General features: G+C 42.6%; 1 protein-coding gene across 1 annotated transcript; it reads left to right on the top strand.

Annotated features, from left to right (window-relative positions):
* Positions 1-253: 253 nt before the first annotated feature.
* Positions 254-12,798, top strand: LOC112117425 (astacin-like metalloendopeptidase). Its single transcript, XM_026651242.1, has 12 exons — positions 254-322; positions 561-585; positions 1,974-2,036; positions 2,950-3,090; positions 4,644-4,761; positions 5,653-5,831; positions 7,139-7,220; positions 7,441-7,568; positions 9,195-9,310; positions 9,543-9,765; positions 10,138-10,256; positions 12,538-12,798. Exons 1-12 carry the CDS (start codon positions 254-256, stop codon positions 12,796-12,798), a joined length of 1,524 nt encoding a protein of 507 aa, XP_026507027.1.
* The last annotated feature ends 1,457 nt before the right edge of the window (positions 12,799-14,255 follow it).

The following is a 14,255-nucleotide window of genomic DNA, read 5'->3' as shown; positions in this document are numbered from 1 at the left end:
TGTATTAATGTTCATCTGACAGTGTCATTTGTGATAAGACTCTGGACACCTTTCTCCAGAGATCTCTCATGTTTGTTTTAAAGTCCATTGTTTCTCTAATTCTCTGTTTCTGGCAACTTATTGGCCACACCTTCTTCTTGCATGAATAGTCACAATCTGGTAGAGGCACAGCAAGGTACCAAAGAGTTTAAACAGATATCTCCAGAATTGTGAGTCATAGTCACTATTACAGATAAGTTTTCAGAGGTTGAGGATGGACTTGAAAATTCGACTAGCCCTTTTTGCATCTCACTTTTATTTCAGTGTAAGCTTCCCTATCCAGGTGAGAGTAAAACAGAAGAGCCATTCACAGATTTGTTTCTTGTATGTGATTTTTATCTCTTTGCTGGATGGCTGGGATACCTTCCCCACCCTCTATCCTTTTAACGTGCTAGGAAATAAGCTGGGACAATTATTTTTAATTAATCTGAATGTTTTGATTCTTTTCAGTTTTCCTTTTTCCAGATGTGTTACATTTCTGACAGAACTGGCATGTGAAAAAAAATTTATTTTTCTTGCAGGTGAACACTGAACAAAGCTATGAAGGTAAGTGTGATTTATACAATACTAGAAAATTACTGTAATCAAAAAACCAGGAATGTATCAGCCTTCTTACTGAGCTGAAATCATTTAAATTTAAAGTACATACATGCAAAGAGCTTGGCATATCTTACTGCTTCAGGTTACAAATATTCCTAAATGGTACTTGTGTTGCACCCTGTTATTTATTGCTTCTTAAATAGAAAATATTCTCTCCTAATGTCCATTATTAACTCTCCATTATTAGGACTCCCTTGGTATGAAGTTAGAACACTTTGCCATTAGTTTCTAGAGCTGTTCTTGTCATCCTTCCTCTCTGCTCCAGATTGAAAGCACTTTGCTTTATCGTGAACTTCAAATAGCAGCTTTACTTCTTTTGCAATTACTTTTTAATCTTAATTGAGTTTCTTAACAGTTTTCTAAGAACAGCTTTAACTGAGGCAAGTTGTTTAGTGCATGTGGTAAACTAATACACAATCCACACAAGATGAAAGGTTATAATTGACATCAGGGAGCATATGAGGACATCTTGAACTGTAAGCAAGAGCCATTTGTCCTCAGAACACTGAAAGAATGATGTGGTATTACACTATTGCGCACAATATTTTTGAAATGTCTATATTATATGATTAGGGTATTTACAAATGAGGCCATTTTTGAAGGAGATCATATAAAATGGGTTTTAAGAAAGGGCAAATGATTGGCTAACAAAGGTTATTAGGACCTGATCTCCACTGTGATCCTCTAGCCTCATTTACACTTCTACAAATTGAGTGCAAAATGGGTGAAAAATGCTACCACCAGCATGAGTGCAAAATTCAGATTTGGGAGCATTTTACACCCACTTTGCTCACGTATAAATGATGACACAAAGTTCAAGACAGCGGAGAGTCAGGTCCTCAATATCTAATTATATCAGTCTAATTATATAGCACCTTCCATTCTGAATAATCATAAACTGCTTTTGGACTTATCATTTGTACTGTAGTAGTACCGAAAGGTCCGAGTCAGGATCAGAGTCCCTTTGTTCTGAGCACTGTCCAAAGGCATAGTAAAGAGTCCCTACCCCAGTGAGTTTACAATTAATTTAGGACTAAAAACAAGTGAGTGTAACTAACAATAGGAAGGAGCATGGGAGGGAGGACAAGGATAATTGTGATAAGAAAGAACACAGTTACAATAGATTTGCCTTTTATACTGTTACAGCATCACACAAAGGATATAATTCTGGCCCCATTGAAATCAATGGCAAAATTCCCAATGACTTCAGTAGGGTCAGAATTTCCCCCGACATTGAAAAGAACATGCCAGGTACCCATGTGCTGTATTTTTATAATCCACTTTCTCACACTGTTCAAGCATAAAAAGTTTCACATCCTTGATATCTCTTGCAGGAGTTGCCTTCCCAGAGAGTGAGGAAGAATCCATTTTTAGTTTAATTTTAAAATCCAATAAAGGTAATCAATTTAAAACAAAATCCAGTGAATCTGTTTCTTATGATTCTTTACATGAGCTATCCTTTATAAATTTAGCAGGATTAGGAAAAATCCCTGGAAAGATTTGACAGAACCTTGTATTGAAAGTATGACTCAGTTTGTTTAAATTACATTGTATTATACAGAACTGTTTGTTCTCAGATTTCTCCTTCTTTTTGGCCTTGGGTGTGCACGCCTTGCTCCCAGTGCTGTAAGTAGAGCTACGTGAAATATCAGCAAAATCCCCAAACCACAAGGAAGTAACCTGGTTCCAGGTTTTGTTGCAAAATGGAAACTCAGACCAGAGTAATTGAAAAGTTTGCTCAGGTTCACAAATCTTGCAAGCATAAAAGGGGCTCCATTTCAATTGAACCCAAGTGATACTCTGTTTAGCTATGAAATGGGGCAAAACCTATGGCATTGAATATTTTTGGATCCAAATATGAAACTAAGCGGTTTGGGCTTGAATTTTTGGGGTCATTCATAGTTACTGGGTCTCAAACACTGCTAGTTTTGAGACCTGAAGTCAATGTCATTTTTAATTTAAACTTCAGAATCTTATAATTAGAGATCAGCCTGAGCCGTGAAGCTAGGATGCATGCCTGATTTCGGACATGGATTTCCCAGACTTCAAAGGTGTTCTGAATTGGGGTATAGGGTCAGGCCTATTCCTACTTCTAATCCTATGAAAATACACCCAAACTGTACAGACTGCAAGTCTGAAGCTCTGTTAGTGGGTTCTCGTGACATTAGGAATCACCTGTGATCTGTTCTCACATTGGCAGAACAAGGCCCTTGGTGGAACTTCAGTCACTATATATACCGTAGGATACCCACGGTTCTGTTTTTTAAGTATTTTTTAACTGACAGTAAGTTATTTTTTTCATCTACATAGGCAGCAAAACCCGTTTATATGAAGGTGACATTACCCCAAAAAGACATCGCAATGCCATAGTCTGTCCATTTAACTGGTGCTTTTGGCCCAAATCATCGAATGGACTCGTCATCATCCCCTATGTCATCTCTTCTTCCTACAGTAAGATTTCATTCTAACATTGCTAACATGGGTGAGGAGTTGCCAACTAGCAGCCTCCCAGGCCAGTTTATTCTGCCCATGAAGAGCTATTGAGAGCATGGGACTTGTATTTCAGCATGGAACGTTCAGCACAATGATGCGGCTGCATTAAGAGTTGCACTAATTAATGTTCTGCTGGCTCTGTCAAACACCTTCCCATAGGATAGAATGAATCACTGGAATACTTCCTCCCCATTCCCACACTTCATCACCCCCCCCACACACACACACCCCCACACCCACACGAGAGAAGAGAAAAAAGGCAACAATCTCTCCTTCCCATCAGCCAAGAGGCGAAGGGGAGGGGGAGAAAGAGGGAAAAAGAAGAGAGACAGGGAGGTGAAAGTCCTCTCCTTTCCAGATGCCAGGCCAACGCTTGTGGGCACGGAGTAGAGGAGAAAGCCAAGAGATGCCCTTCCTCCGAGCCAGAGGTGGATTAAGCTTTAATAGGGCATGGGTCAATCAGGCTTTCAGGCCACCCCGCCTCCAGTACACATCCACCAAAAATCTGTAGGGACCTCCTGAAGAAGACTTTCTCCCAGCCTCTTCCCCTTGGCCAGATGTTGGTGAGTGTGTGGTAGGTAGATTTTTCTCCTTCATCCTGACTCCTCTGCACAAACTTATCTTTTCTGTAGATCACTCCTAATGCCACATGTAGCAATTGGGCTCTGAAGCTGGCCTTTTAAGACAACATATGCAGTAGGTTGTGTGGGCTTTACTTCACACACAACTGCCCCGCTGTTACCCTCCTAAGGTTTCCACTTCCCTGGATGCCAGAAGGCCAACGATGGGACACAACTTTCCCTCCAGCTCTTACCATTCTTCCTCCTTTAGAGGGCTTCCCCCATCCTAGGTGTTAGAGCTAGGTCTCAGCAATTCCTTTTCCCCGTCCCATTTGACCACAGGGAGAAGGAGGTTTCCCAGTTCCTTCCTGTGGCCTCCCACATGGGCATACGAACACTCCAACACTACTGGATCTTTGTGCTGAGCTAGCTGATTGGTGCCTAGTTTCCTGTACTTGCTGTTAGGCAATAGGAGCCAAGTGAGAAACAGGTCAGTTGGAGATAAGGCAGATAGACCCTTGGGGTGAGCTGCTGCTCTCACACCATCACCATGGGTGATGGAACTTTGCCACCCAGGGCTCTATGGTCTCAAATCCATAGCTCCTTCTTAAGTCAGGGTCTGGGCTATGATGCTCTAAAGATCTTGCCTTAGAGCCTGATGTTGCCGGTGCTGTGCATAGGGAGTCCCATTGGAGTCAACGGGAGCCTTGTGTGCAGAGCACTTTCAGGATCAGGCCCCTATTTCACCATTGCAGCTAGAATGTTTGTTCATTTATGTAAATATATTTGTTAATGAGGTGCAGCCCTATGGCTTCTGGCAAGTTGTTAGTGCCACAGAACTAGGCTATTGCTGCCCTAAAGCATCTCTCTCTCTCTGTCTCACACACACACAGAGGTGTGCTAATGACTCCAGTTTATATTAACTAAGCACTATATCTATTCCTCCCCCAGCTCGTGAGGAGAAAGCTCTGATTGTTGGTGCCATCCAAGAATACGAGACCTTGACTTGTATTCACTTTGTAGACCGCACAACGGAAACTGACTATATATATATTTCTCCTAAGGATGGGTAGGTTCCAGTGCACTGAGTCTGTCGCTTTTTGATTTATAAAACTAATTGTGAGTAAAATGAGTACTCCTAGACATGAGGGACTACTCATTGGCTTGATCCAGAGCAGATAGAATAGGCATTAAGCAATCAGATCTTCCTGACATTGTTGATGCACCACAGTCTTGATCTGCAGCCCCCCTGCTATTCCAGTCCTACCTCTCCCCAACAGCTTAGCCCATAGGCCATGTATCTTGGCATATGTCACCTTCTGCTATTCCTTTCATGCTTATACCCCAATGCAACCAAAGAACCTCACTTCTGACCTCCAGCACCCCTGATGTTATAACAGAATCTGATCCCTACAGACTCCCATTAACTTCAATGGACTTTGGATCAAGTCACTATTCCTGACTCAAAGCAAGCATAGACCTGGCCCTTCTTGAGTAGAGACAGTCAGTGAATTGGTTAGTGAAGCAGGTAGAAACTTTAACAGACTTGTTTTCACTTGTGATCTAAAGTGGGATTTTTACCTATCTCTCTGGAGGTGAGCGTTCCTAGGTTGGCTTAGTAACTGTGACAGGTACTGCAGTTTCCACATGCTGTTCACAGCTCACACATTTTGAAGGGGTTTTAACAATTTCTTTCTTCTATGGATTCTGTTCAAGAGTAAAATTATAGCTACAAACCAGCTCAAAGTGCACACTAATGTTGGCTGAAAAGTCCAATCACTGGGCAAGAATTAAAAAACCCAAAAACTCCCACAGGAACAGAAAGATTTTGCTAGCCAGCACAGGTGATTATTTCTGCAGCAACAGCCCCTGAACCAGTCATCTGTGGATTGCAGTTAGGGTTAGCACCAGCCTTTGGGTTTCATCAGGAAATTCTGAATGATATTCTCTCATTCTCTAGCTGCTGGTCTTACTTTGGAAAGGTTGGGGGCTCCCAGGTGGTGTCGGTGCGCAAAGGGGGTTGCATGAGAAAAGGAATCATTCAGCATGAACTAAACCATGCACTGGGGATGCTGCATGAACAGAACAGGAACGACAGGGACAAATATGTACTGATTTCATGGCAGTACATTAGTCCAGGTATGTACCATATTATATACTTGAACTAGTTTGACCGAGAGAGAGAGAAATGATATTAACTCAACTGTTCTGAGGCCTAAAGTATTACGTTCTGAACCTGTAACTTTTCCTCAAAGTAAATTCCTCACGCTCAGGGGCTGACTGTGCAAGAGTGTAGAGCTGGCCTCCCTATTAAGTGCCCAGAAAAAGGTACAAAAAGTAAAAACCAGTTTGTAAATGTCTCATCCTGATGATCATTTGAATATGGATTTACCTAGTTCTTCAACTCTGTGTTTGAAAATAGAAGCACTGCACTGTAATTTCTTGGCATTCTTTATTCTATTTATTTATATGGCACCATCACCATAGTATCATCCCTCCATTAACACCATGAGAGGCAAAGAAATATTATTAGCCCCACAACACCCTTGAGGCATAGGCCCTGACTCCATGGGTGCTGGAGCACCCATGGAAAAAAATTAGTGGGTGCTTAGTACCCAGGGGCAGCCAGCTCCCCTCCAGCCACCTCAGCACCTCTGACCCGGCGGTGGCCCCACTGATCAACTCCTCCCCCTCCCTCCTAGCGCCTCCCACCCACCGCAGATTAGCTGTTCCATGGAGTGCAGGAGGCGCTGGGAGGGATGTGGGAGGAGTGGGGACAGGGTGTGCTCGGGGAAGGGGGCGGAACTAGGCAGGAGGATGTGGGGCGGGGGTAGAGCAGGGGTGGAGTGGCGTGGGGTCAGGAAAGGGTGGAGTGGGAGTGGGCCCTGGGGTTGAACAGGGGTTGAGCACCCCCAGGGAAAGGAAGAAACTGCTGCCTGTGTCGTGAGGTAGTGAAGTGCTATTATTCTTATTTTACAGATGAGAAACTGAGGCACGGGGTAATTAAATGGCATACAGGAATTCTGTGGCAGAACTAGGAATTTTCCCCTATATCCTGAGTCCCAAGCCAGTGCCTTAACTTCATGGCCATCCTTCCCCATTCAATATGAACATGCAGAGAATTTAGGTAACCCACAGGTCAGAGTGTGTTACACACCCCATCTGTGCCCAGTCCACAGACAATATGGGCACAGAGGTGGATGCAAATCACATACAATACTGACTAGTGGGTTGCACATATAATGCCAGATACACAAATGTAAATGACTGTAACCATAGATCTAAAGCATATTACCTTTTCATTTCAGTATGTGATTGTCTCTTACTGCAAAGTGTGAAGGATGCTATGTTGATTTGATGTAGAAGTAGAAATTGTTGCTGTGCTGATTTAGTTTGTTACTGGACTATGATTCACCTTTTAAAACATGATGTATTGTAACTGACAGGTGATTTTTATCACTTTAAACCAACCAGAGCTAATAACCTGGGCCTCAAGTATGACTATTCCTCCGTGATGCACTATCACAGGTAAGAGAATGAGGTTAGGTTGATATTGCATTATCAAACACTGATTGGTTAGTAGCATCTGAACTGTAAATATAAAAAGGCAATGTTTAATTTAAAAGTATATTTTTCAGAATATTACACGCAACAATAGTCCAAATTAAATAACTCTGCAGAGTTTTGAAGGTAAAACAATGGAACAACTCAGTGAACTTCTAAGTTGTTATTCTTCATATCACTACAGATTTGCTTTCTCCAATACGTCTGGAAAGGCAACCATTACACCATTCCCTGATAGCACAGTGCCCATTGGACAGAGGTTTGGACTGAGTAACCTAGATGTGGCCAAAATCAATAAGTTATATGAATGTGGTAAGTAAGCCCAATATTATTCCTTATTCATTTTAATCCACTCTTGTGCTATGATCTCATGCTTTAAAAATAAATATATTTTGTACAGTCTCTGAATGGAGCAATACAATCAATATGCAACAGATTCCAGGCCTGTGAATTCATGGTGCAGATCTGTGGATTAGTTGGCATATACTCCCCTAGAAGATGATTGCAATCTGTGATAAAAATGGGTGAAATGTGAAACCCAAATGATAGAGCAGCATTTAAAAAAATGCAATTGCTCATCATATTGGTTTTTGCAAATCAGCTGGGCAGTTAGGGAGAGCCCGTGTAGAGATCAGACATTCGCACATATCTCTGCAGTAATGCACATTTTAAAAGCCATTTGTGGACATGGATGGCATTTCTGGAATGACAAGAGGTAGTTCCTCTGGAAAAAGTTCCAGGATGAGCAGGGATGGAAGGAAAGATCCTCTGGAATAACCAGCCAAACAAAGGAAAAATCAAAGGCCCCCTGCTCAACACTGTTTAATTTAAGCATATAGAGCAGTGGTTCTCAACCCGCAGGCTGCTTGAAGCCCAGTCAGCACATAGTTGCAGCCCATGTGACATCCTCAGGGCCATACAGGTAGTATATATATCGTGTGGGTGCATCCCACATAACGAGCTGCATATGACAGGTTTCAGAGTAGCAGCCGTGTTAGTCTGTATCCGCAAAAAGAACAGGAGTACTTGTGGCACCTTAGAGACTAACAAATTTATTTGAGCATAAGCTTTCGTGGGCTACAGCCCACTTCATGCATAGAATGGAACACAAAGAAAGAAAAAGAAAGAAAGAAAGAGCTGCATATGAGGCCCACAATGGTAAATAGGTTGAGAACCACCAATATAGAGGATAGCATATAGAGGTAAAATTCACCCCAGTGCCAGTATGCAAACCTCTGCATATAGGGCTTATGGGAGGCTTAGCTGGTGCATATCTGCCCTTTTGCTGTCCCCATGCACGGTAGTGAATTCACCCTGGAAAGTATACATAGTGCCAGATCCACCCTCGGTCCCATAACAGCTTATATGGGTAAAGACTTTGGCAACAGATGGCTGGGGGGAGGCTGCAATAGCAGACAGCTGCTGGGGATTGGCCCAGGCTAAGAATGTGGTACAGCCAGGTTGGCCGAAGGATGCGTTGATTCAGTAGCCTTCATCAATAGGGCTTTTCTGTAGCCCCAGAATATCCCACAGCTGTTGTAGCCTCAGCCATCGACTAAAGCTGTCCTCCTCAAGAGGAAAACCCTGATAAAGTGTTGCAGCTTCATTACTGGCCACCATGCCTCATGGTGAATCCTCCCAGTGGAACGGGGCGGGACCAGGCTAGCATATGGAGATGTCATTTCTACCCCCTACAACAGGTTGAGTGAATGTGCCCCCTAGTGGTTATAGATAATCAGAAGGAGACATTCCCTTCTGGATTCCAACCCTTTGTAAGAAGTCAAATTAAACTGTCCTCCCTTACATGTGTTTCCATATCAGACTCATTACTTCGTCTGGAAATTAAGAGAGTGTATATCATACCAAGCACTTAATTCTATTATTGCTTTTTCTGTGCATCCAGTATCATTAAGATCTTTTCATTCTCCCCATCCCCAGAGATCCATAGTACTTTGCTCTCTAATTTGACTGAAAGTTTTTCCTCTACTATCTACCGGTCATCATACCCAAAGAATACCAACTCTGTATGGCTGATTCGTATCCCAGCAAACAAAGTAAGAAGTGGCTATGGAATGAAATGCTCTTTGCTGACTGTTGAGGGCTAACTGTGCAATTGGTTTCCAGGAGCTCTTATAAATGAAAATTGAACTTATTAGATAAACATTTTAGATGAAATAGTTTTATTTGAGCAATTGAACTAATAATAAAATCAACCCAGCTGCTAGGAGTGAACTATTGGAAGAGTTGGAGCTGTGTTGGTAAATCCTTTCATGATCTTTTTTCCAGATTTTACTGCAGTTTAATTCCTTATATATCCAGTCCTCCTCAGACTGTGCTTCCAACCATATTCTGGTTTACGACGGAGGCAGCAGGAGAGACACTGTTTTTCTGAACAAATTGTGTCGACCAAAGCAGCTCCCCTCAGTAGTGTCTTCTGGGAACATGATGCTTGTGGAGTTGGTCAGTGATGGCACCACATTGCCCAAATTTAAGGCTTCTTACAGTTCTGGTAAGTCTCCAGTCTCTCCCAGTAAGGCCTGAGACCATGTCTGACAACTTTCATTTATGCCTCAGAGCTGTGGATGATTATTTTAAATCAAACGCAAGACAAATGACATTAAAAATGTTCAAGTGATGATGATGCAAGACGTAGCCATTACAATGGGATGGAAAAAAATCCTTCAGTGGGTGTATTTTGTGCAGGCTACTCAACCCCTCTTTATACTGCTAGAGTGGCATAAGGAGGCCTCCTTGTAAGGCATAATCCATGTCAATGTGTGCATAGGGTTATGTGTCTGTGTGGACATCTCTGCATGGGAATCTGTGTGTGTTTGTGCATAAGGGGGTCCACATGTACATTTAATCCCTTTTCTGTTCCCAGTGCAATGTGGCAAGACTTTTACTGCCATGAATGGGAAATTTGAGTCTCCACTGTATCCTTCTCACTATCCTCCGCTAACAGACTGTGCCTGGATAATGATAGCGCCAGAAGGATCCAAGGTGAGCTGAGGTTACCTGCTGTAGGGCTGCCCTGGAGATACAAGCAATGGCAAATCAAATGGATTCTACTCAGTAGAATATCCAGCAGCTGTTTGGAATGTCAAATTATCAAACTGGAAGGGCATGCTTCTCCTCTGTGCCCACTGAGAACCTCGGCGCTGCCCCTGGTTCTTCTCTGCCCAATCCAGGCACAAGTTAAAGCTGCAAAAGGAGCACCTTTAGGTTTACTACTCCCAGAAAGCCTTTCACCAGTGGAGAATGAGGCATAGCAGACCCTCCTTCTGCCACCTACCTTCCCCTTCTCTCCCCACCCCTAACTTGCCCTCTCTTTTTCTACCCTGATTGGTACAGAGGCAGAATTCTCCAGATAGTTTCTCCAGCTGATTTAAGTTCATTTTGTACTGCAACCTGTCTGGATTTAAAATATCTGTGTAAGAGGATTGGTTTCAGTGGGCACAGAACTGAGAGAGAACATTCTTGAACTTGCCTTTTTCAAAGAAAATGAATAAAATTGTGGGGAACCGCACCTACTTTGCAGGTAGGGGATCATCACCTGCCTACCAGTGCAACAAATGGAGGAAGGCTTGAATTTTCTGACCTGTTTAAACATCATCTACTTTTTTAAAGTAAAGCCAAACCAGACTAATGTTTTTGTGTTTCTAGGACACACCGGGGTGAAAAGAACAGGAGTATTTGTGGCACCTTAGAGACTAACAAATTTATTTCAGCATAAATTTGTTAGTCTCTAAGGTGCCACAAGTACTCCTGTTCTTTTTGCGGATACAGACTAACATGGCTTCTTCTCTGAAACCTGACGCAGGGGTGAGTGAGTTGAGTTAATGGCAATTTCACCAAGATATAATGAAATATTGCTGGAATTTTCCAGATAGTAAACCAAATTAATGCAGATCCATACATCTCTATCTCCAAGACTATAACAGGGCTCAAAAAATAACTAGATAAGTTCCTGGAGGATAGGTCTATCAATGGCTATTGGCCAGAATGGGCAGGGATGGTGTCCCTAGCCTCTGTTTGCCAGAAGCTGGGAATGGGCGACAGGGGATGGATCACTTGATGATTACCTGTTCTGTTCATTCCCTCTGGGGCACCTGGCATTGGCCACTGTTGGAAGACAGGATACTGGTCTAGATGGACCTTTGATCTGACCCAATATGGCTGTTCTTATGTTCTTACAGTCTCCAAAGGGGACACATTAACATGCTGACTTACCATCTGTCAGTGTGAGCCCATCAAGTCTCACAAGCAAACAGGGCTGAGCCTAGTTAATATTTGAATAGGAGACCTCCAAGGAAAACTCAGGAAAATGCAGGAACATAAGAACATAAGAGCGGCCATACTGTGGAAATGGTGTTGGTGACTCAGTAAGTAGCTTTCACTCCTCTGAGTCAAAACTGACCTGTTGCCACAGCATGGTGTTTGCTTTGTGGATGGCGATGCCGTCTTTCAGATGAAATTTAACATTGAGGTCCAAACCCCTTGTGGTTACTAAAGATCCCATGGCACATTTTGTAAGAGTTGGGCCATTAGGCCTTAAAATCTTGAAAACAAGCATCACCTCTTAAGGGCTCTGAGCCAAAGGATGACAACCATGTTAAACTAGCTCCCAGCTCTTTGCTTCTCTCTGATCTTTCATCCCTCATCACGGATTCTGAATAAACCTTCTCAGACTTCTCTGATGCCCCATTCCTCCAACCTACCACAGTGTCCTCTCACGTCTGCCCAAACTCTTAGAAACTGGCCAGTCCTGTAGAGTTAAAACCCCACAGGATTAGCCAGTGCACATAAGGTTAGCATTGGTGACCTGTCCACGTTTCAGCTTGAGTAATTACATTCTAGTCACCTAAATATCTTCACCCATTGGATATGGATTCGCCCTCCTTTCCTATTACTATTGTACATATACAGCTGTTGTGCAGTGGAAAGCAGTTGCTATGGTGCACCATCAGTGATGAGTGTAAGGGATCCCTTTGTATAGTTTGGGATGAAAGGGACTATCTAAATATTGTTGTTATTTCCAGTAGTGCCCACATTGTGCTAGGCCTGTACAAATGCTAAAGGCCCTGCCTAAACAGCTTGTTATTGGATAAATCACCAGCTTACTTCTGCAGAGGATTTGGCTCGTTATTAATTGAATGTTTTCCGGCGCCCTAACCCATCCAATAATATCTCAACAGGCTGCCATTAATGGCTGTATGATTCACAGAAATGATGCACTGAGAACATAGTGGAGATGTCCACTTTGCTTGTCTCTCACTGACAGATATCATTGACTATATTGTCCTTCCTTCTGGAGGATTCGTTTCAATGCCAACATGACTACCTGGTTATTTACGATGGAGGTACAACCACAGCCCATTCTGAGGGTAAATACTGTGCGAATGACATAGTTCCAGGCTTCATCTCCTCTGGGAACTCAGTGCTTGTCCAGTTCCACAGTGACTACTTCCTGCAGTATCTTGGATTCCAGGCTGAATACTCATTCAGTAAGTATGAAGGCAGTAAGGAATGCAGTGTAATCTAGTAAACTGAGCATGGGGTTGGGGGCCAGCAGCCCCTAAATTCTAACCCCAACTCTGCAGCTGACTCACTATGTGACATCAGGCAACATTTTCAAAGCCTAAAGTTAGGCTTCCCCTGACTTCAGTGGGAGCAGGAGGTATTTAGACCTGGAAATCAGGCGACTTATTTCAATGCTTGAATATGACTCTAGATGCTTTATTTCTGCTCACGTTTGAAAATGTTGGTCTTTGGCCATAACCTCTGCATCTGTTTCTCTATCTGCAAAATAGGTATAGTAATGCCTGCCTCGCACACAGGAGGGTTGTGTGGTTTAGCAAGACAATCTTTGACAATATAAAGCTCTGTGCAATACTAGTATTACTACTTTGCAGTAGAGTGTAGTGGTTAGAGCTGGGGAGGGGGACTCAGGTGACCTGGGTTCTAATCGCAGCTCTGACACTGACTTTCTGAGAGTCACTTCCCCTCTCTGTGCCTACATTTCTTCACCTGTAAAATGGGGGTTAATCGTACAGACCCACATTTGTAAAGTACTTTGATATCTGCAGACAAATGACACTATGGAAGCATTAGGTACTATTGCTAACTTGTAGATTATGTCATTTTTAGCATAAAATACTATACTTCCCAAGTATATGTCATCTCTGCATACAAATAGAAATGATACCTATTCCCTTTATTTCTGCAGTTTCATCTTGAGAGATGCCTGAAAGGCCTACTCTGACCCATACATCATGATGATGTAGGCAGATGTCTGACAAGTGATTTCATCTGAAAGTGGAATCTGCCATTTATATATTTGCCTGTTGTAGTCTTTGTACTTGGGGAATATGTGTGAACGCCCATTTCTAGGATATGTAATGATATACATTTGTAATAGAGTATTGGGATCTATAGTGTGTCAGGTTTTCTTTCAACTTTTCTTTCTAGCCAGCTCTAGCTAACACAACCCATCTAACATCCAGCTGGTGTAGACCACAGTGGCTCACTTATTGAGCAGGACATCTCTCTGGGAGTACATGAAAGCAGTGTTCCAGTTTCTCCACTGACTGCCCATCAATCTCTGGGTAGAGTTTAAGGTGTCGATTGTTAGAGAGCTTATTCCTTCACCCTCTCACTTCCCTGGTCCTTCTCGCATGAACAGCGCAACAATACCCAAAGTCCAAAGGTGCAAACAATTCAATGTTTATTGGGGTGAACTTCCAGCAAGCTTAAATCCAAGTTCCTTTTTCCTTATTTTTGAATCCCAACTTACTTCCTGTTTGCCCCTAATTTATACAGTAATATTCTCAGCTATATCTTAACCAATCATTCTACTGAAATTTACCCAACCAATCCTAACATATTGTAACATTATTAGCTAACCAATTATATCCCACCACCTTAATTAGTTTACACCCAGCAAAATTAATTATACAGCAGACAGAAACAATCGCAGAACCAGACAGAGACCATGCAAAT

The sequence above is a fragment of the Terrapene carolina genome, unplaced genomic scaffold (genome assembly GCF_002925995.2).
Source record: "Terrapene carolina triunguis isolate 2854851 unplaced genomic scaffold, T_m_triunguis-2.0 Scaffold96, whole genome shotgun sequence".
In the NCBI taxonomy this organism is placed as follows: domain Eukaryota; kingdom Metazoa; phylum Chordata; order Testudines; family Emydidae; genus Terrapene; species Terrapene triunguis.
The sequence above is the reverse complement of the archived record's forward strand: the minus strand, read 5'-3'. Positions and strand labels throughout refer to the sequence as shown.